This window comes from Microcaecilia unicolor, chromosome 2 (assembly GCF_901765095.1).
Source record: "Microcaecilia unicolor chromosome 2, aMicUni1.1, whole genome shotgun sequence".
In the NCBI taxonomy this organism is placed as follows: Eukaryota; Metazoa; Chordata; class Amphibia; order Gymnophiona; family Siphonopidae; genus Microcaecilia; species Microcaecilia unicolor.
This window is the reverse complement of record NC_044032.1, coordinates 150,762,384-150,786,907: the sequence shown is the minus strand read 5'-3', so window position 1 is coordinate 150,786,907 and position 24,524 is coordinate 150,762,384. Positions and strand designations below refer to the sequence as shown.

Below are 24,524 nucleotides of genomic sequence, written 5' to 3'. Positions count from 1 at the left end.
TGAGAAGAGATTACAATAGCAGCAGATATATTAGGCCAGTGGTTCCCAAACTGTGTGCCGCAGTAACATAGTAGATGACGGCAGAAAAAGACCTGCACGGTCCATCCAGTCTGCCCAACAAGTAAACTCCACACGGGTGCTATGAGGGAGAGGCAAGTGCATGGGTCTTCTGCTTCTGTTGCTGAGATCCAGGTTTAAGTCAGCTTGAACAGTTCTGTATGATATGGGATTTGCGTTACAAGACGTATGAGGAGAGACTTGTTGACTTGAACATGTATACCCTGGAGGAAAGGAGAAACAGGGGTGATGTGATACAAATGTTCAAATATTTGAAAGGTATTAATCCGCAAGCAAACCTTTTCCGGAGATGGGAAGGCGGTAGAACTAGAGGACATGAAATGAGATTGAAGGGGGGCAGACTCAAGAAAAATGTCAGGAAGTATTTCTTCACGGAGAGAGTGGTGGATGCTTGGAATGCCCTCCCGCGAGAGGTGATGGAAATGAAAATGGTAACAGAATTCAAAACTGCGTGGGATAAACATAAAGGAATCCTGTTCAGAAGGAATGAATCCTTAGGAGCTTAGCTGAGATTGGGTGGCAGAGCCAGTGGTGGGAGGCGGGGATAGTGCTGGGCAGACTTATACGGTCTGTGCTGGGGCTGGTGGCTGGGAGGCGGGGATAGTGCTGGGCAGACTTATATGGTCTGTGCCCTGAAGAGGACAGGTACAAATCAAGGTAGGGTATACACAAAAAGTAGCACATATGAGTTTATCTTGTTGGGCAGACTGGGTGGACCGTGCAGGTCTTTTTCTGCCGTCATCTACTATGTTACTATGTCAAATCTCTCAAGAATTTTGAAGGACACTAAAGCAAAATATGTTTGTAAATGGGATGATAGCACAGTGCTGGTTTAAAAATGTTGTTCTTTTGCTTAACAGTAATAATGTCAAATAAAGAAGTAAAAGCAGCATTGAAGAGTGCCAGAGATGCCATTAGAAATAAAGAATACAAAGAAGCTTTGAAACACTGCAAGGTATGTCAAGATTTTTCTTATAGAAATAGTGCCATGAAGAGATGAAAACCTTTCTTTTATGGACAAGTATGCAGTGGTTCTTTTCATGCTAAAGGATACAGATCTACATTTTGAAGACCCTGATCATTTGTTTCAGCAGCCATAGCTGTAAACTACTGAACTCTGGTGCTTTGCTTCTTTCTAGCCAAGCTTTGAACCGTATGGAACATTTGGTTTGTATGAAAGCCAGTTATGAGAAGATAAATTTTAAAAACTTTTGTTGCTGTGCTGTACCAAAAAAAAACCTTCTGTTTATAAAACTTACAGCCCAAATATAACTTTGTCTCAGTAAATGAATGGCCAGCAGGAGCCGTTGTAGCACTGTGTACGTTTACTGGTTCCCCATCCACAATAGGACTTTTTCTATTCAGTGATTAATTTCCTCAGAAGTCTGTATTGAAAGACTTTGTCAAATGGTTTCTGAAAGTTCTTATATCAACTGCTTCACCTTGATTCACATTTTTATTCATGCCTTCAAGAATATGTAGTAGATGGGTTTAGCCAAGGGAAGTCTTGTCTCCATCTTGGCTTTGTCCCCTTAAAGCTTGACTGTGTATAGTAATTTGTTCTGTGTAATAGTTTTTACCATTTTGTCTGGCACTGTGTTGGATTCGGTGGTCTGTAGTTTTCCCACCTCGAACTTGGAACCCTTTTAAAACATTGCTGTTGTGTTGGCCCCTCTAATCTTTAGGTACTGTAGACGTTTTAATAATGGGCTACAAATAGTTTAAAATGAAACTGCAGTTTTAAGTATTGGCAATTTCAGTTCTCTGGGGGCTATATACCGTCTGGTTGAGATGATTTGTTATCTATAAGAAAATAAGAATTGCAATACTGGGTCTTTCCAGCCCAGTATCCTGCTTTTAACAGTGGCCAAGCCAGGTCACAGGTGCCTGGCAGAATTATAAAAGGTAGAAAGATACCATGACACCCACCCCCAGGGATAAGCAGTGGCTTTCTCTGGATCTACTTTGATAGCTAATTTCTGCACACCTCTGAATTTTGCAGAACAGAAACTTCAGTTTGCTTGTTACTTATTCCTGATACACGTACTTTGTTTTACTGAAATGTCGTCTACAGAAATCAAAGATCAGGTTAGACCTTGCCCTTCTGAAACCTATATAACTGTGGTAGTCCAGCCAAAAATCGATGATTTCTTCTGCAAAGTTTCTGTAGAAGAGACAGCAGTTGGAACTCCCTCTGTGGCTGCTGATAGGGGAGGGTCTGCACTGCTGGTAGATGAACAGGCTTATTTTCGAAAGAGAAGGGCACCCATCTTCCGGCACAAATTGGGAGACGAGTGTCCTTCTCTCAGGGTCGCCCAAATCGACACAATCGAAAGCCGATTTTGGCCGTCCCCAACTGCTTTCTGTCGCAGGGACGACCAAAGTTCCTGGGGGCGTGTCGGAAGCACAGCGAAGGCGTGCCTAAGACATGGGCGTCCTCAACCGATATTGGAAAAAAGAAGGGCGCCCCTGACGAGCATTTGGCCGACCTTACTTGGTCTAATTTTTCTTGCTACCAAGCCTCAAGAAGATGCCCGATCTGACCAGATGACCACCGGAGGGAATCGGGGATGACCTCACCTTACTCCCCCCAGTGGTGACTAATCCCCTCCCACCCTAAAAAAAATGTTTTTTTAAATATTTTTTCCAGCCTCTATGCCAGCCTCAAATATCATACCTAGCTCCATGACAGCAGTATGCAGGTCCCTGGAGCAATTTTAGTTTAGTTGGGGCTGTGTGGGATCCATGGAGAGAGCAAGAATTGGAAGAAAAAAGAAACATGCAAATGCTCGTCAGGGACGTCCTTTCAAGTCCCGGCTTGAAAGGACGTCCCTGACTAGCACTGAAAGAATCACATGCAAGTGCTCGTCAGGGATGTCCAAATCAAAACTTTTTTTTTTCTTTTAGATTTTTTCAGTAGTAGTAGTGGGATTTGAACCGGCCACCTCCTGATTACAAGACATAATGGAAAGGGAAGGACTTCCAATAAGTGGAGGAGTAGTCAAGTAGTTTGAGCACTGGTCCCTGCCCATCTTCAAGTCTCTGCTTAAAGCCCACCTCTTCAATGCTGCGTTCGGCACCTAACTCTTTCAGGAAATCCAGACTGCCCCAATTTGACTGCCCCTATCAGACTGACTGCTCACGTGTCTTTGAGCAGGGACTGTCCTATGTTAAATTGTACAGCGCTGCGTAACCCTAGTAGCGCTTTAGAAATGTTAAGTAGTAGTAGTAGTGGTCTTGTAATCAGGAGGTGGCCGGTTCAAAGCCCACTACTACTACTGAAAAAATCTAAAAGAGAAAATTAATAAAAATAGTTTTGATTTGGACGTCCTCGCATGTCCCAGTGCAGTGCTCATCAGGGACATCCTTTCAAGCCAGCACTTGAAAGGATGTCCCTGACGAGCACTTGCATGTTTTTTTTTTCTTCCAATTTTTGCCCTCTCCATGGGTCCCACGCAGCCCCAACTAAACTAAAATTGCTCCGGGGACCTGCATACTGCTGTCATGGAGCTAGGTATGATATTTGAGGCTGGAAAAAAGATTAAAATTTGTTTTTTTAGGGTGGGAGGGAGTTATTCACCACTGGGGGAGTAACGTGAGGTCATCCCCGATTCCCTCCGGTGGTCATCTGGTCACATCGGGCACCTTTTCTCTCTGGCGGTGGTCGTAAGAAAAATGCATGCAAGAGAAGGAAAAAACTCTGAAGAAAAAAGTGCTCATCAGGGACATCCTTTTTTTTTTTTTTTTTTGAGTGAAAGGACGTCCCTGCCGAGCACTTGGATATTTTTTTTTTTTTCCATTTTTACAATGGGCATTCTCCTCTGCTACCTTGACAGGGTGCCCGGTTGGTGTCCTGGCATGTTAGGGGGACCAGTGCACTACAAATGGTGGCTCCTCCCATGACCAAATGCAAGGCATTTGGTCGTTTTTGAGATGGGCGTTCTCGGTTTCCATTATCGTTGAAAACCGAATTCGCCCATCTCTAAGAACGACCATCTCTAAAATCGACCCAAATGATGAGATTTGGGCGTTCCCGACCGTATAATCGAAACGAAAGATGGACGCCCATCTCGTTTCGATTATATGGGTTGCCCCGCCCCTTTTTTGCCATCCTCGGAGATGGGCGTTTTTAGAGATGGTCGTCCCCGTTCGATTATGGCCCTCGAAGTGTCAAACAGCCACTAGGATCATTTTATACCATTGACTGTGACTCACATAATCTCTGCTTTCAGAGCCAGTTAGTATTGCTGAAGGTATGTCTGGCTCTCATTCGGAGGGAGCAAGAGTCTTAGTGCAGCAAGGTGTGCTTGGATGCACTGTTGTGGAGGAAGGGACTGAAAATGCTTTGGCTTTAGATGGATACTGCAAAGCTGTAAACAGTCTGTGGAACTTCATCCTGCTTGGTTCTTAGCCTTCAGTGGTGACTCTGGATTTAATATGGGGAGCACTGGTCAAAAGAAATGCATTTTTAAATATTCTTCATATATGATTTGCTTGGTAGAAGACTTTTTCTGTCTTTCCTTAAAAGGAGCCTTAGGGTAGGTTGGAGGTATTGGAAAAGGAAGTTAAGGAGACAGAGGAGTGACTGACACCATAATACAAGACAAAGCGGAGCAGATACATTTCTGATTATTAGAATCTCAGTTTTTAAATTTCCCCAACTTGACTGGGATGTTGCCCTTAGAAGCTTTTTCAGTACCCAGTAGAAGTACTGTGTATCCTAACAGAGGCAGGTAAACTATTATGTCTGCTTTCTTCCAAGAAGGCAGGGGAGCACTGTGAGAAAAGGGTGTAGAGGTACATTGATAATTGCTGGTTTGGATGTGACTGCAGTTATTAAAAACTTCAGTAGTGGAAATCCAAAAAAGGCTATTCTATTGGTGTCGCTTGTTTATGAGCGAGATTTGAATTGGCTTCTGCATCTGTACTTCATGAATTTTCAAGTTCTGTTTTTGGGACAAAGAATATGGGTGTTTTCCAGAAAAGATGAGAGCTACCCAGGGAAGATGGAAGGTAATTTCCATGTGAAATCTGAGCTCTCAGCACATTTTTTTCCTCCAATATCCTTGCAAGTGTGGAATTATTTATTGTGATTTTTAAATATATTTTCCTTGCCCTGAAATAATTACAGTTTTTCCTAGATGCTAAGAAACTCACTGATGCCTCCCATGGTCAGAGGTTTGTGGGTGAGGGTGATTTTGAAATGCCTAATGCTGTTTTTACATAGAGCTAATGCATTCTAGCTTTTTTTTTGTTGTTGTCCCAATTTGCCTTTTTCCTTCCCAGTCGTGTATTGTGATCTGTTGGGGTGAGGAGATCATATCTATCTATCTATTTATCTATCTATTTATCTATCTATCTATCTAGGTCAAATCTCATTAACACTTCTTGTGACCTTTGGGCAAGTTGTTTTTTATCTCCCATTGCCTCAGGTGTCCTCTTAGGTTGTAAAGCTCTTTTGGGTTGGGACTTTTTATGCCTCAAAGTATTTTGTAACCTATTTTGAGATAAAATTCAAAAGGTGGTCTAGAAATACAAAAGGTTATGATAGAATGAAATACACAACTCTATATAATATGGATTGTGAAAAATCTGTTGGCATTCTTTTTGACATGCAGATGTTTTTTAAATTTGGTCAAAATGGGATTGAAGGTACCATCTCATTTCATGTTGTCCACTTGCCTAAAGGTGATTCTTGTTTTCTTTTTAGATCAATACAGATTGCAAAATATTTTCTTCTTACTGCATGGCTTTCTGTCACTGTGGTTCAGGAGGTTGTGAAATTCAGTCAATACCATTCTTAATGAAATTTGTATGTTATCAGAGCCTGTTTTCTATGTATTCCAGGTCTTATGTTAAGAACAAGTAGTTTAAACTTTAGTGTATCATGTTCACTATAATTTCTTACATTTTTTTTTAATTTTCAGGCAGTGCTGAAAGTAGAAAAAAATAACTACAATGCCTGGGTTTTTATTGGTGTTGCTGCCACAGAACTTGAGCAGCCGGATCAGGCCCAGGCTGCTTACAAGAAGGCAACAGAGCTTGAACCAGAGCAACTTCTGGCATGGCAGGTAATTGGATACCAACATAAACTGGGCAGGACACTCTTAAAATTGTTTATTTTATTACTGGCAAGTCTCTCCCTAGTCACTTGTTAAAAATCCCAGATAATACAGTATCTTAATTAAACATTTATAAACCACGCCCATCAATACCAATTTTCTACCTTTAGAGGGGAATTTAGACTTCACCCTGGGATTCATTCTTCAGTTTTTCAGGAATGGGGCAGGCAAGGATATTTAAGCGTTGTGGATATGCTGAGCGAAACTTACACCCTCAGATTGTATGACAGTATTGTTGGTACGTTGTCCCCACACCCAGGAAATTTCTATGCATATTTACAAATCGCCCACTACGTGTCTCAGCTTCTACATACAGGGTGTGTTTTGAACATGGTCGCCCAATTGCAGTCCTTTTTTACATCCACTCAGGTGCCTTGAATGTCGGTGTCTTATTTTCATAAATCCCTCACTGTGCTGATGCATCAAAAATCTTAGTGGCGAGATGGAGTATAGAATTTGGAATTGGGCCATCATTTGAGGGAGGAGGCTGTATCTAAAATGATATTCCTTATCCCACAGATAGTTTATAATGCTCGGTATAGGGAATGCCTCTTTCGGATTCTAACCAGAGCTTATTTTTCTCTGAGACAGGCATTCCATGCCGAATGTATCCCGTCTCCTCAGTATAGTTCTTGTAGGGCGATCTCATGCGCTTTGGACATGCCCAGCAATTCAGAGATATTGGGATCGGGTGCTCACATTCATACAGATTTTGTTCCCTCCAGTTTTTTGTTAGGGTTGGGAACATATAGAGGCTCCCTTTCGAAAGGGCACCGACATTTCCTCTACAAGGCATGTATATTTATTTATTTATTATTACATTTGTACCCCGTGCTTTCCCACTCAAAGCAGGTTCAATGTGGCTTACATAGTAATAGGGATAAAAAACAAACGGCACACAACTGCTTACAAACAGTATATAAAAACAACAAAGCAGTGGAAACAAATGCATTTATTGGAACAATACCCGACGTGGCCACGTTTCGCCCTCAGGCTGCGTCAGGGGTACAAACGATCAAAAGTGTATATAAATATATACACTAATAGTGGGATGAGAAGCAGCAGCGGCCGGACAGCGTTACCAGTGGCAGCTGCGGGTGGCGAGGGGGTTGATGTGCCCGGGGGTGGGGTGGGGGTGTTTGATGTGCGGGGGGGGGGGGGGGGGGGGGCAAGTGGCAGTGAGCTGTGCACTCACAGCTGATTCCCAGGCAGGGGGACAAAATCTGAACCCTGACCCTCCAAAGAATTGGTAACCAATGCAGTTGTTGCATTCCTGGAGAAATATGGTCAAAATGCAACCACCCCAACATAGGCAGCAGAATTTTGCACATTCTGCAATGCCCGAAGATGACAAAAAGGCATGCCCAAAAAAATCACATTACAATAATTGAACACAGGCATAGTTGACAATTGGCTGTGTTTGATTATTACAGTGCTCTTTTTTTTTTTTTTTTTTTTGCATGCCTTCTTGTTATCTTGTTATAGGAATTCCTGGCCTGAAAAGGCAGATATTTTTTAAAAATTTCTTTTACTGAACTGATTTGGGCAGCATGCTAGTGGCCAGTGAGCAGATATTGCAGAGTTTGTAGAAGCTGGCAGTTAAGTACTGCTGCCAGCAATTATTACCCCACATATGATGTAGAAACTTCAGAGTTTTTTTACTGATTGAGGAAATCCTCTGGAGCTATTTTCTTTAGCAACAGCATTTTATTGGGGGGGGGGGGGGGGGGGAGCTTTTTTGGCACTACAGTACCTCAGTTTTCAGCAGAAATAGTGGCTATTTTGTCAGCAGACCACAATTATTTCATTGGGTCCAGGGCCGTGCCTAGGGTCTCTGGCACCCCCCTGCAGACTATCAGTTGGTGCCCCCCCCCCCCCCCGGTGAAAATGATCAGCCCCCGCCCCCCCCCCCCCCCCGGTGAAAATGATCGCTCACCACTTGCTACACTGACAGGAATTGTCAGCAATATTCTTAGAAACAAATTGCTATACATTGCAAAATAAGATAGCAGATGTAAATTCTCAAAGTAGACATATTCCAACGCTAAAATGAAAATAAAATGATTTTTTTCTACCTTTGTTGTCTGGTGACTTTCTTTTTTCCGATCATGCTGGCCAGTATCTGAGTCTGCTGCTATCTGTCCTCTTAACTCCATTTCCAGGGCTTCCTTTCCATTTATTTCTTTACTTTCCTCCTTTCTTCTTCATTTCTTGCTCTATATCCATTTCCAGCAATTTCTTCTCTCTCCCTGGGTCCTGCCCTCCCATCCACGTCCATCCTTGTCCCTCTCTGCCCTTCCCTCCTCCATCCATAGCCAGCAATCCTCCTCTCTCTCCCCTCCCCTCCATTTCCAGGAAATTGTCCTCTCCCTGGGCCCCCATGTCCATCCTTGTCCCTCTCTGCCCTTCCCTCCTCCTCCATCCATAGCCAGCAATCTTCCTCCCCTCCCCTCCATTTCCAGCAATTTGTCCTCTCCCTGGGCCCCCATGTCCATCCTTGTCCCTCTCTGCCCTTCCCTCCTCCATCCATAGCCAGCAATCCTCCTCTCTCTCCCCTCCCCTCCATTTCCAGGAAATTGTCCTCTCCCTGGGCCCCCATGTCCATCCTTGTCCCTCTCTGCCCTTCCCTCCTCCTCCATCCATAGCCAGCAATCCTCCTCCCCTCCCCTCCATTTCCAGCAATTTGTCCTCTCCCTGGGCCCCCATGTCCATCCTTGTCCCTCTCTGCCCTTCCCTCCTCCATCCATAGCCAGCAGTCCTCCTCTCTCTCCCCTCCCCTCCATTTCCAGCAAATTGTCTTCTCCCTTCACGCGATTCGCGAACCGCTTAGCACTGCTTAAAAAAAAATTACACGTCAGCAGGAACAGGCTGCTTCAGCCAATCCCAGGGGCCTTCCTTCAGCGTGTTCCGCCCCTGAGGGCTGAAGGAAGGCTCCTGGGATTGGCTGAAGCAGCCTGTTCCTGCTGACGTGTAAATTTTTTTTTTAAGCAGTGCTAAGCGGCAGCGCGGTTCGTGAATCGTGTGAAGTGGGGGGTGGGACGACGCGACGGCAACGAAGAGGTCACAGCAGCGTCAGTGAAAGCGGAGCGCTGCCGACGTCTACCTTCCCTTCGCGCTCTTGGTTCACTCAGTGTCCTCCGCTTTCACTGACGCTGCTGCGACCAGGTAAAAGATTTAAAGGCCTCGGCGGCGCGGGGCGAGAGTAAGCACCGCGGCGGCGCCCTCCAGAGGTGGGCGCCCCCCTGCGCCGCTTACCCCGCTTACCGCATCGGCACGGCCCTGATTGGGTCTTAGGATCATATTCCACTCCTTTTGGAATTGGGGATTGACCCCCTCCCCCATTGGAGGGATTCTGGGAAGTAACTGGGGGCCTACAATTGTTCCTATGGCATTGGCCAGGCTCTTGTGGTTTCCAGGCTCCTGCTGTATATGGGACGTCTAAGTCTTGGGTGTCTCAGGGTCTGAGTTGGGCCCAGGTTCCTCTTGAAAGAATTTATGATTGTAGTAAACATTCGAGGTTCCCTGTGTTATGGGTCCAGATGCTGCTTAGTACTAGTCCAATCCTTGCCCTCTAAGGAAGAATGTTGGGAAAACAGAGAGTCCGAATGGTAATGACCTTTTTTTTTTGTTTTGTTACATTTGTACCCCGCGTTTTTCCCACTCATGGCAGGCTCAATTCGGCTTACATGGGGCAATGGAGGTTTAAGTGACTTGCCCAGAGTCCCAAGGAGCTGCCTGGGCCTGAAGTGGGAATCGAACTCAGTTCCCCAGGACCAAAGTCCACCACCCTAACCACTAGGCCACTCCTCCACTACCCTGGGGGATTGCTTACTAGAGTCTGGAGAACTAGCCACGTCCTCTGATGACGGTTCCCCCAGTAGTTTTTGTTTTGCTGGGAGGAATCAGTTGCTAATTGATCAAGCAAGTCATCTCTGCCCTTTTTATTTTTATGGCTTTGCAGGAGCTTACTTCTGATGGTACTCCTGTCCTGGAGGGTTTGAGGAAAACTGTTAAGGGCTTTCTTCTTTACAGAGCTTTCTCACAGATTGTGTTTTCTTGGATTTGATTCTTGGGGTTCCAAATTGATGAATAAGTTGTACATCCTTCCCCAGGTGGATCTGGACTGCCTTTTTCATGTCCCGAAACTGGATATCTTAGCGATGGCAGCATTCAAGAGAACCACAATTCCAGTTGAAGGAGTTTCTGCCTTTAGGGATGCTCATGACTGGAAGGTAGAGCTGCTGTGTTTAAACAGGCTTTTAGTTCCATGACCTGTATAGTCCATATGATGGTTTGTGGAGGTTAGGTAGCTTGAGCAGTGGTACGCTGGATTCAGCAGATCCTGGTCTTATTGACGGTAGCTCTTTTGGAGTCAAGATGACTTCCTTGACGTCCTGATTTTAATTTACATTTTCTCTAGGTCAGGAGCCTTGATAGTAGTGACCTGTCGTTGTTTATGGTTGCATAATTGGTTAGCTGATTCTCCCTCTGACTCATTTAAGTAAATTTTCTTTTTGAGGTTCACCTTCTTTATGGGGAAGATCTCAAATAGTTTGTTAAAGATTTGGGTAAATCTAGACTCAGACTTCTGGAAGACAGGTCTCGTTCCATTGAGGCGTTGGCCAGTAGATCTCTTGCTAGGGATTCAGAATATTCCCATATCTGTAAGAAAGTTCTTCTCTGCGGGTGCACAGAAGGGACATTCAGTTTGCATGGCTAAGAGATTGAAGAGCAGCACCTCCTTTTCCATGTCATCTGCTGCCCCAGAAGGTCCTCAGTGAAGGTCAGCGGGCCCTCTCTATAGACTTGCAGGTATGTGTGTGTGTATGGGGGGGGGGGGGGGGGGGTCAGACTTCAACTTTTAACAGGAGTGGACTCTTTTCACCTCAAACCAGTGGGATTTGGAAGTGTTTCAGAATGATTATGCTCTTGTTTGCTTGTTCTGGAACCCCTGGAGTGAACTGTGTAATGATTAATGTCAGACTGCAGGGTTGAGGATCTCATTGCCTAGGTGTGTTTTAACTCGGGAACTTTGTGACATGTCAGTTGTTTGCAGGCGAGGGTGATTTACTTAACTGTGCTTTCAGCCTCTTCTAGAGGGTTGTGCAATACGAGTTTGTCCAACAGTGCCACAGCGGTAGTGTATGCATCCCTGAAGATCACCAGGCTTTTCACCAAACAGCGTTCTAACTCCAACAGTACATTTTTTTTTTCACCATCAATATGGACAATTCCTTAAAATTCCATATTTCCCTGCAGCCCAATCCTCCCTTCTATCTCTGTAATTCCCAAAAGCCATACTACTATGGGTCACAGAACTCACCAAAGTGATTGCCTTATCAGGTAGGTAGTTATGTTTTGCTTTGCTGTCAATTTTTGATATTGATCACTAATGCCTGCAGTAGTGTGCTGGTACGTTAAACCTGCCACACAAAATTTAATATATGGCTAATAATATACACTGTGATGCCTTGTAATAAAACCCATCTAGCCTCATGTACCAGATGGGGACATATGCTCATAGTGTAGCTGACATAACTTTGGTCAAAATGTTATGATCCATCCCTAGCAGAGAAATGGGCCTATACAACCCACAGTTATTAGATCTTTATTGAGTTTATGCAAGACTCCTCAAGTATGAGAGTTCCCTTACTTGCTCTAACACATTAAGAGGCTCATTTTCAAAGCACAAAGACTTACCTAGGTTACTGTGTGCTTTGAAAATGAGCATCTAAACATTCTACTCAATGGTTCAGCTCATTTAGCACTAAGCACACTATAGAATTTAGCCAGAAGCAAGTTCTGGAACTTTCCCCACTGGCAGGCTTTTTATTGCCCAGAGTATTTTCTGGTCTGTGACAGTTTTAATATTTGCTCTTAATTCCCCTGCTACCACACACAAGCAGGCTCTTGATAACGCACATTATCAAAAACTGACTTTCAATATAGCATTCCTGGTCTTTTTTTTTTTTTTTTACATTTGTGGGCTAGTGGTCTACCTGCCTTATTGCTAAATACAAGTAACCCTACTGTGCCTTTTGCAGTTTGAAATTAATCTTTCTAATTCAAGGTCTGTCCACTCCAGCTGAGCCCTTTTCAACTGTTGGAGTACTGATTTCAAACTAGTAGCCTTTATTTTTGCAACAAGAATATAAAAGCTCTTACATAGTTTCTCAGCCTGTTTCTCTTTCTATTATTTTTAATCTCTTCTGATATGCGCCCAAGGCTAAAAGCGGTGATGAGGGTAAGCTTATAAACGCTTCCACAAAACCTCGAGCTTCATTTTGCCTGTATCATTAATGGCCAAATTTGTCTAGATCTTTTGAGCTGCTGGTAACCCTGAGTGTTAGTTAGCAAACTCTCATTAAGTCTCTGGTATTTCCCCCTCTGTCTAGAGCTGTCAACTCCTGACCAATAGAAATAGGCGTGTGATCCAACTACATCTTGGGTTCTATTGAGCCAGCTCGAAACAATTGCATCAATTCTTTTTTTCCACTAACAAATAATCAATTATAGAATGCACATTAGAATAGAAAGTATAATGTATTTTGGTGCAGTGCAACTGTCTTCATGCATCAACTAAGCCAAATTGGGCAATAAGCCCCTTCAGTTTCTTCCTACTGGGTTCCCCCTCTCAGTCCACAAACTGTTATCCATCTAGTGGCTCATTGTAAAGTTAAAATCTCCTCTCAATTTCAGTCAACTCTGCATGTGTCCTCAGAAGGTTCAAGTCAAACACAGCGTTGTGTTTGACTTGTTTGTGTGGCTGCAAGGGTTGCTGTTCTGCTTTTTGGCCGTGTCCTCAGAAGGTTTCCCACTTTATCAAAGAATTCCCCTGCTCTTTATTTGGAACGTCCAGGGTTTACTAACATACACAGTTGTCGCTCCAGAGTGCTTTGAGCAAGATATACCTTCCTTCCTGACTTCATACCACATCGTGTACCTGATAAGCTATATTCCTAGCAATTACTATCCCCACTCCAATAATTTTCCTTCCTACCCAGTGTGAAGAACAAATTATTTGAGAAAAACTCTTATGATTCAATAAATTTGCATGTGCTTGCAACGAGTGTCTTGTATGAAAACCACCCCATTTTCACACTCAGCTTCTTTTAAAGTATAGTTAGCAAACTTTCATTTCTATTAACTTTCATTGATACAGTTTTACCCTTTCTCTATTTATCTTTACCTCAATCAATTATGCACATCTTACTCACACTTTCTACACTCATGCTGACTCTAGCTCTTATCCTAATTTGCACCCATTGTTTCTCATTTATTGATCATGCAAACTTGTTAGACTGCTTTATCTGATGAACAAATCCAATCAGTTTACATTAGATAGTAACATGGTAATTACTACTACTACTTATCATTTCTAAAGCGCTACTAGACGTACGCAGCGCTGTACACTTGAACATGAAGAAACAGTCCCTGCTTGACAGAGCTTACAATCTAATTAGGACAGACAAACGGGACAATGCAAATATTCTGCATCCCTGTTAATTTAAACATAGAAATAAGTCACATATAGCTTGTTTTTAAACATCAAGAAAAATACTGATTTTGTATAGGTCACAATTTCTTAAAGACCATATAAAAACGAGTCCATCAACCATTTCAGGCTTCAGCTGGTAAGTCCAGTGAGTTAAAATGTCCTTTTAGCTGAGGTACTGGTTGCTAGAGCAGCTAAAAGATACTTTGCAAGCTGACTTAGTTTAGACCAACTATCAAAAAAAAAACTTGAAGGAATTGAGGTACGTCTAGTAGCGCTATAGAAATGATAAGTAGTAGAAGTACTACAGTCTACACTCTATATATCAATCCTCACAAGAAGCACAGATATCCCAAGGACATCTATTGAAATCACAAGGAGGAAAAAGCTTCAGCAAGCCTTGACACTCTCGGTCTTTTTTTTTTTTAGGCTTTGTTGCAAAGTTAAATCTAATTCAATACATATCACTCTATTTAAGATGACAGACTTCAGAAAAAAAATTAACTTATATGAATGCCCGTTTCATAGCAGCATTTCTATGGCTATCCACCTGCCTCTGATGATGGCCAGTGTTTCGACAAACTGTGTCAGGGATTGGCGTGGCCACTTCTGCTGCGAGCACTTGCAGTAATTCTAGTGAAGAATGGATTTAACGGGTTATAAATATTTTAAATAAATAAATAACACATGCAAGGGAGAGGACTGGGGAGGAAAAAGAATGGGTTTGGGACTGGGGTTGCATGTTAGTCGCAGTTAACGCCACAGTTAGTGTGTTATTAGTCATGATTTAAAAAATTAATTTTGGCTAATATAATTAATCGTCCCCACCCTGCACTTTCCTCCCTGTCCAGCTCCCCGTATCTTCCAAGTTGCTTAGCTGCCTGCTCTGGAGGCAACTTCTGACCCATCCTGCCTCTGCAGAAACAGGAAATTGTGTCAAAGGGGAGTGGGACTGCTCAGAGGGAGCCTTCAGAGCAGGCAGCATGTAGATGTTGCTACGCTGCCGCTGATGTCTAAGCAATTTGGAAGGTATAGGGGGAGAGAGAGGGAAGAGAGGAAGTGATGATGTTGAACTTGGGGGTGGTGAATCAGAGAGGGAGCGATGCTGCTGGACCCAGGGGAGGTGGGGAATCAGAAAGGGAGTGATGATGTTGGATCTGGGGGTGGCAACGGGGGAGAAGAAAGGGAAAAAAGAGGGTGAAGAAACAGTAGGAGTCAAGGAAACTCGAGTAAATGATTCTGGAAACAAGCTGTCCTGTGCTGGAGAAAAAGATGCCTATAAAAGACTCGGTTTTAGAGCAGAGCAATGCAGCAAACATCTGCAGTTGCTATAGAAGAAGCAACGCTAAAAGGGCACACACAGAATTAGAAAAAATAGGAAACATTTTTTTGGTAGGATTAGCTGATGTTCTAAGCAAAGTGTCAGCAGATTGGGAAGCCAACCTGTAGGTAGGCGAATATGGCAGTTGTAAAAAATCCTTTCATACAAAGAGAGAGCAGCTTAACCTCACCCTCCTCCTGCCACCTCTCTCATACTCATGGCCTGCTCCATCTCTTCCCAGGCCATAGAAGCACACCCCTTCCCTCCCAGCATACCAGTGGCCACCCTAAACAGGTCCAGTCTTTAGCTTCCCCTGTAGACCATCACCTTTGGTACCCCTCCCTGTTATCCCTTAAGCAGTCACTGCAGTGCCATTAATGTTCAGAAACACGTCCTGCATTGTTCAAAGCAGAAGCCTCTAAGCTGGCCACAACTAACTAGTTTTTTTTTCTTATTTGTAAAGCAGGAACTTTGTGGTAATGTTTCTTTTGTGCTTTACTTGCTATAAGAAGTTTTCTTAGTTTTCGGTAATGCTTTGCACCCACTATAGTGGACTCTTGTGTACTTAAAGTTTGATTTTATTTTTCGTTTTTTTTTTGTCTCCATTTAACAAAATTTTGCCTTGGATGTAACTGAGTAAAATTTATCAATAACAATAACAAAAAAAAATTCAAACATTGTGGTTGATTGAAAGTAAGACTGTGTGTGCTTGGCGGTTCAGGTGGTTAGTGTACTGCATCCTGATTCAGTCCTCAAGTTGGGTCTTCTGCACCTCTTCTCATGTGAGGTTAGGGATGCTGTGGAGATAGCTTGCACAGCCCCTAGGAGATGGGAGAAATGATGGTTAAGGGTGAAACCAGATTAGTAAATTCAGGGCCCATGATTTCAGGAAGGAGTCCTGGTGTATATCTGGCCAAGAACCATCACTAATCAGCAGATGAGATACAATGGGGAGGGTATAAAATAAGGTCGTTATGAATGACGTGTCATGGTGTGAGATGCTAGCTCTGTTTTAGATTGAGCTGGAAGTTCAGGAGGTAGTATCTAGGTTTAAAATAAAACAACAAAAAAAAAATCATGTTTTTTCCCCCTCCTGTTCTTTTAGGGGTTAGGAAGCCTGTATGAGAAGATCAATCAGAAGGATTTCAAAGAAGACTTGCCTAATGTGTACCAAAAACTCTTAGAACTCTATGAGAGGTAAGAAGATCAAATGCATGGAGAGGTAAGGTCCCGGAAGAAAACAAAAAACGGGAGAGAGACTTGGCCAAGTGATCTTTTAACTTGCGTTAAAAAAACGTAACGCGAGTTAAACATTTAATGGGTTAATTGCGTTATTAACGCATTAAATGTTCAGCCCTAATGAAGAGTAAACATCATAACACTTACTGAAACTCAACCTATAGAATTATTACCACGCTAGACAAAAATGCTGTATGCCGGCTACAAACTCTTTGGCAGGTGCACTGGCTCGATTGGAAACTTTTGTTCATTGAACTTTCTCCCCTGGTGCATTTAGTTCAAACTATGGCTCAAATACATGAAGGGATTATGGAAAAGTTTAAAGAACAGGTACATTTGCTAAAAGAAGAGACAAATAGATTTAAACAATTCACAGTTTTAATGACAGGTAAGGAGACCCTGAATAAAAGACTGGAATATTTGGAGAATTATTCTAAACATTTGAACCTACAGGTATTGAATTTCCCTAGGATTGAAGTAATATCGCCTCTGGAAAATTTCAAAAGGTATCTTATGGAAGTTTTAGAATATTCTGCTGAGGTCATACCACCAATTAGTAGAGCATGGGAGAAAGAAAATTGCCCAGTAAGAGGGGAATAAGAGGAATATTTCTATGAGTTCTTTTGATAGTTTGGATTTCTCCGGTGTGTTTGAGATCTGCAACCACAGTGATAGAACCATCTACTTCATTGATTTCATTGGTGTTTGAGCAAGATTTGAACTTTTTAATGGGACTGTATTTCCAGAAGGCTTCTAAATTGTTTGAAGGACAAAAAGCTTAGCTATTTCCTGGCCTTTCTAGGTCTACTCAAGAAATGAGAAAGTTGCGATTTCCTTCTAAATGTATATTTGAGTATGCAAACCAAAAAATGTGTTTTTTGTTCCTAAACAACTTTGATCATTCCTCAGTAGTAAGACATTTGTATCTGGAGGACAAGCTTCTATGTCTCCTGTTCCTCCTTCATGAGCTATTTTTGGGCTGTATACCTTTGATGCAAGATATTGCTATCCTGTTTTCAGTTTGATTCTCAATTTATTTATCTTCCTTATTAGTAACTTTTTGTTTTTTGGTCCCCTACGTAGTGGATTAAATAAACTTGATGCAGAATTTACACACACACACACTGCAAGAGTTCTTATGTATGGACTTATTTTGAAATATTTGATAAATACAAAACTTAATTTTTTTTTTTAATTTTAAATGAAGTCTTTAAGATCCCTCTTTAAGATTTTTATAGAATCAGGCTGTGGCTAAACTTTTGTTCTGATAGTGCTATTTGCTATTATTATGGATTTAGTGGGTTCTAAATATTTTAAATAAAACAAGCAAGTAACTCCCTGTTTTTTGGTCCCCTGCGTAGTGGACTAAATGAACTTGATGCAGATTTCACACACACACACTGCAAGAGTTCTCATGTATGAGCTTGATTCAGAATTTATTTTCATACACACATTGCAAGAATTCTCCATGTAGATTTTATTTTGAAATATTTGATAAACACAAAACATTTTAAAAAATGAAGTCTTTAATATCTCTCTTTAAGATTTTTGTAGACCTGAATCAGGCATTGGCTAAAGTTTTGTTCTAAGAAATGAGTTTTTCTAGTCTTTGCTCACAGTAGAGCCCCCTTTATTTTCTTTGTTTTTAATCGTCTTTAGATATTTTCTTGATCTGATGTGATTATTTTTGATAGTGTTATTTGCTATCATTATGTCAAGTGATCTCGTCTAATTTCTAATTATACCACAACGCTGTCCTCCTCTGATATTCCTTTAGCTGATCAGAGGTGGGCTTAGTAATTGAATGGAAGGTATCCAACAAACATTTAATGCAGGATAAATAGTGTTGATTAAGTAAAGTAGCTCTTTGCTTTGGATCAATTTCAGCCCAAAGACTAAGCACTCTGTATAGAGTAGTGTTACTCAGTTTTTTATTTACTGAGGACCATCCAATCAGTTGCAAATATATCATACTTTTTAATTGTAAATTTCATTAAATCTAGGCTAGCTGAGTGAGAAACTCCTTTAAAGAACATTAGATATCATTTAGTTCATGGTAAAAATTGTTTTACAAGTCTAGTTTGTGCCATTTCTTGTCAGGTTACTCCACAATCTATCTAATAGAATTGCATTTCCCTGTAGGATATCTAGGTTCCTACATATCTTTCCCAAAATGTGAAGCACAGAACCATGTTGTGTGTGTAATGGAAAGATATTATAGCAAAGACTTAAGCATATCTACCTTGTTTCCTGAATCATGTGGTCTGCAAATACTAGAAAAGAAGCTGAGCTTGGTTGGTAGGTCTCCCTACTCTACTCTAATATAATCTCAGACATTTCTTACGTGTCTTAGCCTTAAAAAAAGAAAAATGTCCAAACAGAAAACATTAAAAACCCAGTGCATATACTGCAGATAATACATAAAGCTAAGAAAAAAAATATAACAAACTCAAAATTTTTACAGTATAAGCATTAAAGGTTTGCATCTAGGGATGGAACTAGCTTTTGTTTATCCAAGGCAGTGGCGTAGCAAGGGCGGGGCGGTGGGGGCGGTCCGCCCCGGGTGTCCGCGGGTGGGGGGTGCTGCGTCGCGTCTCTCTCCTGCCACCGCCTGCCTTTTTCTTTTTTTTTTAAATCCGTGCAGCCACACAGGCAGCGCTTCGCATCTGCCCTGCGTGTGCTGTGAAAGAAGTAAATCGCCAGCGCTGGCTTCGGGGCTTCCCTCGATGTCCCGCCCTCGAGGAAATAGGAAGTTACCTCACAAGAGGGCGGGACATCGAGGGAAGGCCCGAAGCCAGTGCTGGCGATTTACTTTTTTCACAGCACACACAGGGCAGACGCCAAGCGCTGCCTGCGTGGCTGCACGGATTAAAAAAAAAGAAAAAGGCAGGCGGTGGCAGGAGAAGAGGGCTCTGGGCTCTCAATGGAGGGGGGACGGGACTAGGTCAGGGGGGGAGCTCAGAGGGGAGAAGGGGATTGGAGAGGGGGTGGGGGAGTTCAGAGGAGGGGTGCTCAGAGGGGAGAAGGGGATTGGGGAGGGTGGGGGTGCTCAGAGGGGAGAATGGGGATTGGGGAGCGGTGGGGGTGCTCAGAGGGGATAAGGGGACTGGGGAGGGAAGTGCTCATGGGAGAAGGGGTCTGGAACTGGGGGCTGAAAAGGGGCAGGGGCTGAAACTGTGGGGACTGGGGGCTTTAAAGGGGACAGGGAGAACTGGCTGGGGCTGAAGCTCAGGACTGGTGAGAGAAAAGAGCTGGGGTTGAAACTAGGGGCTGAAAAGGGGACAGGGAGAAGTGGCTGGGGGCTGAAGCCCAGGACTGATGGGAGAAAAGGGCTGGGGACTGGTGGGATAGTGGGGCTGAAAAGGGTGGCAGGTGGAAGATGTGGGCTGGAACTAGGTGCAGGTGGAAAGAGGGGGCAGAGAGAGGGGACAGACCCTGGATGGAAGGGGGAGGAGCGTGAGGGAGGGCAGACCCTGGATGGATGGGAGAGGGAGGGCAGACGGATCGAAGGGGCAGAGAGAATGGGCAGATGGTGGGTGGAAGGGGGGGGGAGAGAAAGAGGGCAGATGGTGGATGGAAGGGACAGAGAGAGAGGGCAGACACTGGATGGAAGGGACATTAAAGAGGGCAGACACTGGATTTCAGAGAAAGATCGAAGACAGATGCTGGATGGAAGGAAGACAGTGAACAGAAAATGAGGAAAGCAGAAACCAGAGACAACAAACTGTAAATAAAATATATATTTTTTTATTTTTTTGCTTTAGGGTATAGTATTGTATCTGTGTTTATGTGTTAATAAATGTTTATAAATAGAACATATAAATAAGGTAATCATTTTATTGGACTAATTTTTAATACATTTTGACGTAACTTTCAGAGAACAAAACCCCCTTCCTCAGGTCAGGATAGGATACTATAACAGCACTATACTGTATTGACCTGAGGAAGGAGGTTTTGGCCTCTGAAAGCTAAATGTATTAGTCCAATAAAATGGTATTTTATTTTCTATATTTGTTTTATTTCTATTTGTTAATTTGTAAAGTGGTGATCGGATTTGTTAGTTTTTTTCAAATTTTATATTTTGTACAGTACTAGGGGATATTTTCTGTTTCTGTGGTGTTGCATTGTATGCAGAGTCTGGCATCGGGGGTTCAGTTTAATTTTTGTCTAAATAGAAAGTTTATGATTACTTATTCTATAGTGGATTAGGGTGTACCTGTGTTTGTGAAAAAGACATGGCTTTCGGTTGGCATTGACTGTGCAGGATCGACGATCTGTACTAATCTGTCTGTTTTCATTTTACAATAGGTGAATTGATGTTCTAGTGCTCACTATAGCGTTTAAGATGCTTGTGTGACTTGTAGAAATGACTGCTTATGGTATGGTAGAATTGCGCTATAGGTCCTGAGTGTTTTGTATTCTCGGTATGCCTAGTACTGGATTTGGGGGGGGGGGGGGGGGTGTTAAAAATGACCGGCCCCGGGTGTCAACTACCCTAGCTACGCCACTGATCCAAGGTAATTGCTTTCAAAGGACTTGGAAGTACTGAACCCTTTAAGTGACAAATCTCTGCAAATAAAAAAAAAATTAATCATATTTATGCATTAGTATCTCTTGACCTATTTTTCTACTTATTAATGTTATGCACAAATTGAGATTTCTATATTTCCAACAGTTCATACCATTAATTCGAGAGATAAAATAGAAATAGGTTAATTTGATATATATGATTCATGACTGGAGAGAGCAACCGAAGAGTTTGATAGCAGCTTGATATATTTTTCTGATTTGTGTTTTTAATAGTAATTTAGTTATAAAAATGACAGTTTCACCTTGAATTTAGTATTGAGATAAGACTGCAGTCTTAAAACCTGATCACAGTCAGAAATACTTCACAAATCTCCTTGGATTACGGAGCAGAGAAATAGTATTTTGACATCTCTTAACATCTTTTGGGCTGTTTAAATTGTCCATGATAACTTGGCACTTGCATTATAACTACTGAAGTACAAAGACTGTATGGTGTTCTGTCATTATACCAGAGCAGTCTGAACCTGATGTTTCATTTAAATGTTATTTTTTGCATTTGATGACATAACTTGACCCGAGTTGTTTTAGGGATTACAACCAAAAAATCAAGCACAATTTATTTTATGTACAATACTAAGTTGAAAAGTACATACTTTGAGCCTCTTTTACCAATGAATTGCAGTAATCTAGCTGTGATAACAGAACTGCCTGTGATAGAGCTCTAAAATCTTCATAATTCAAATTTGATTTTATTGCTCTTAATTGCCTAAGTTTGTAAAAGAATTGGCTGCTAAGAGCATTTATTTGCAAATCAAACCACAATTCTGAATCAAGAATTATGCCCAGTACTCTGGAATGGTCTTCTATTACCAAAGTTTCGTCTGTATCCAATGTCAATGATTTCATAGAGAGCAATACCTAGTAGCCCAGCTTTCTGTTGCAGAAATATGGTATTTAATAGATCTCTAAGTATCAACAAAACTACCCAACACTGGGCATAATAAAAAGTGTCATCTGCTTATGATAGCACAGTTATGTCATTAACTGAAAGAAGATCACCTAGGGAATTCAAATATTTATTAAATAATAAAGGCAAGCGCGGCGAGCCCGGAGGCACCCCACATCCAGGGTTCCAGCCGGATGAGTTACCAGTCTTCCTTCCTTTTCACACAATAAGTTCTAGTCTTCAGAAATATTTCAAACCAGCTCAATACTTTCCTCAATTCTATTTGCCTGCTAATCCGCTCTGTAATCTGCTATGAAAGTTGTCTTTCCAATGTAATTTTGCTGATTGTCTTTACTCTGTAATCCTCTCTGAACCTCTTGAGGTGTGAGCGGAATATAAGCGCCTGGTAAAGTAAAGTAACCTGCTCCATTTATATGGACCAGCTATGGAAAGAATTCCAGTGCCGATATCACCAAAATTTATTTTCTGGAGTGCTAGAATTGATAAATGTAACGTTCCCGCTAACCTCAAGGCTCTAGTGGACCAGTAAATTCAAAGAACCTAAGAGAAAAAGAAGCCTCATTCTGAACTACCTTGAAGTTCTGAAAGAGCATTTTAAATATTATTTCGAAAGAAAACAGTAGCCAATGTTAATCTCTCAACATCAGACAGATGTATTGGCTCTTCAGGTTGCCAGCAATTTGTCTGGTTGCAGTGATTTGGATTAATTGCTGTGTTTGACACTAATTTTGTGACATCCCTAGATACAAAATATTGCATTAATCATGTTTTGCCAATACAATAGTTTGAACAACAGCTCATAAATTGACAGCACGCAACATCTATTGCAACTTGCTAAGCAGCCACAAGTGGTAGAAAGGAGACTTTAAAACAGATCTCATCTGAGGATGCTTAGTAAGAGCTAAGCTAGTAATCTGTTGTGAAAGTATAATTGGAGTAGCATGGATAACCAAGCATGTTGGAATATCAGGCGTTGGAGACCGACAAAATAAACTCTGTTTTTTGGCAATATTCAAAGCTAAATTACTCAATGCCGTCCAAGATGACACCCTGAATTTTATCGGACTCAGACATTATTCTTCAATAAATAGGCTAATTAGGGTTCTGAGAAGACAAATAATCCAGCCAAAAAGTGAAGAAATATCAAAAACCAATATCCCCAAAAATACCACTCTTGATCTCTCTATACCAAACTATTTGGAAAAATTTTAAGGACCATCATATATTAAGCAAGAACTTATCTTGATGTTATTGCTTCTTCAGTCCATTTCTTTTCTGTTTAGTTTGGCATTAAGAATGTACTATTTAACTATCAAAAATACTTCAGGATTGTTCATATAAGGTCCCATAATTTAGCAAATTCAGGAAGGTAAAAGTCAATCACTTATCATAGTTTACTTGATGCAGTTTTCAGTGGACCAAAAGTTTCTCCAATCTCCAGCATACACTGCCCAGACTACTTCCCAGGCTTTCATTTACATTGTGACCCCATTATGGTGGCCACAAAAAGCACATTGGCTGATGACGTTTGTTTACAGCCTGCCCAAGTCATTACCCTGAACACAGGTTTTAGAACTTCACTTGGTCATGATGCACAGTTTGGGGAGCTCTGCTCTATCTTTGTACGTATATGCATTTGGCAGTATATCAAGCATTCTCAAATAAATACTGGGCTGGCCAGGATTTGGGATGGTCGGCTAAACATACAGCCAAGCTCTTCCTGTGTTTAACAGCATGTTCGGCAATAGCCAGGCAATGGAAAGACAAGGTACCCCTTTCCCAGGACAGGAATATATGTGATGTAAAAACTAACTTTTTTTTTTTTGAGGTAAAAGAAACAGAGCTTCCAACCCTATGCTAATTACATGAGTCAATAGTTGCTATAGTGTTGCCCACTCCTATACTCACTTATAGTACAATCAATATGTGTTAAAAAAGTTAATTGGAAGGGGAGAGGGTTTGGGGAAGTAAGAATGGGAGTTCATAACACAGAATGTTGTTGGCAATCCTTTTCCAGACAGACATTGTAAAAATGAATATATTATGATATTGGTTTATCTCTAGTTTTGTGTGAATTAAAACACAGTGAAAAGAATTTTAACTTTTTTTTTTGCTTTCATTATGTATATGTTTTTTATTCCTTTTCTTGTAGTGTTGATAAGCAGAAGTGGTGTGAAGTCTGCAGGAAACTTGTAGATGTGTATCACCAAGAAAAGAAAAACCTGCAAGTGAGTGTCTGGATCTGACCAAATTGTTCATGTATTTCACAAGGAGCAGAGGGCTGAAGGCGCTTGGGGAACCAACTCATGGCTGAGTTCTTAAGACCGTGAGGCAAGAGGTGATAATCCAAGGGACAGTTCAGTGAAGGGTCATTTACGTTTAAGATACTGGGAAAATTACAGAAAATTCTCCAAATAAAATAAAGCCATATTCATTTTCTAGTGTCTGAGAAAGTGCCGGAAGACCTTTTTCATTTTTTTTTCAGTGCTTCTGGTATCATAGATTTAAAATATATCAGTGGCTAACTGCCTTGCATTTCTTTAACTCATAAAAATGTGTAGAAATGCAGGAGGTGGATATTAGCATTCACAATATTGCTCTGCTGCACTCATTTTAAAAGCACTTCTTTCATATGTGCATCTGCTATTCTCATTCTGCTTGCCATCCACCTAAATGAAAGGTTCAGTATATATGACAAAAACCAAAAGTACAGAGAGACTCTCACCCCTGTGCATAATGATTTGCAATGTATAGTAGGGTATATATGGAAAT

At 41.7% G+C, this 24,524-nt stretch overlaps 1 protein-coding gene across 3 annotated transcripts in view; it reads left to right on the top strand.

The window, feature by feature from the left end:
- TTC37 (tetratricopeptide repeat domain 37) overlaps positions 1 to 24,524 on the top strand; it is a 234,110-nt gene that overhangs the window by 5,835 nt on the left and 203,751 nt on the right. For all 3 annotated transcript variants that reach the window (XM_030193398.1, XM_030193400.1, XM_030193399.1), the window contains exons 2-5: positions 939 to 1,033; positions 6,006 to 6,149; positions 16,122 to 16,213; positions 23,905 to 23,980. In XM_030193398.1, coding sequence (XP_030049258.1) covers positions 944 to 1,033; positions 6,006 to 6,149; positions 16,122 to 16,213; positions 23,905 to 23,980 — 402 coding nt within the window. In that variant the 5' untranslated portion in view covers positions 939 to 943. The remainder of the gene's footprint in view (positions 1 to 938; positions 1,034 to 6,005; positions 6,150 to 16,121; positions 16,214 to 23,904; positions 23,981 to 24,524) is intronic.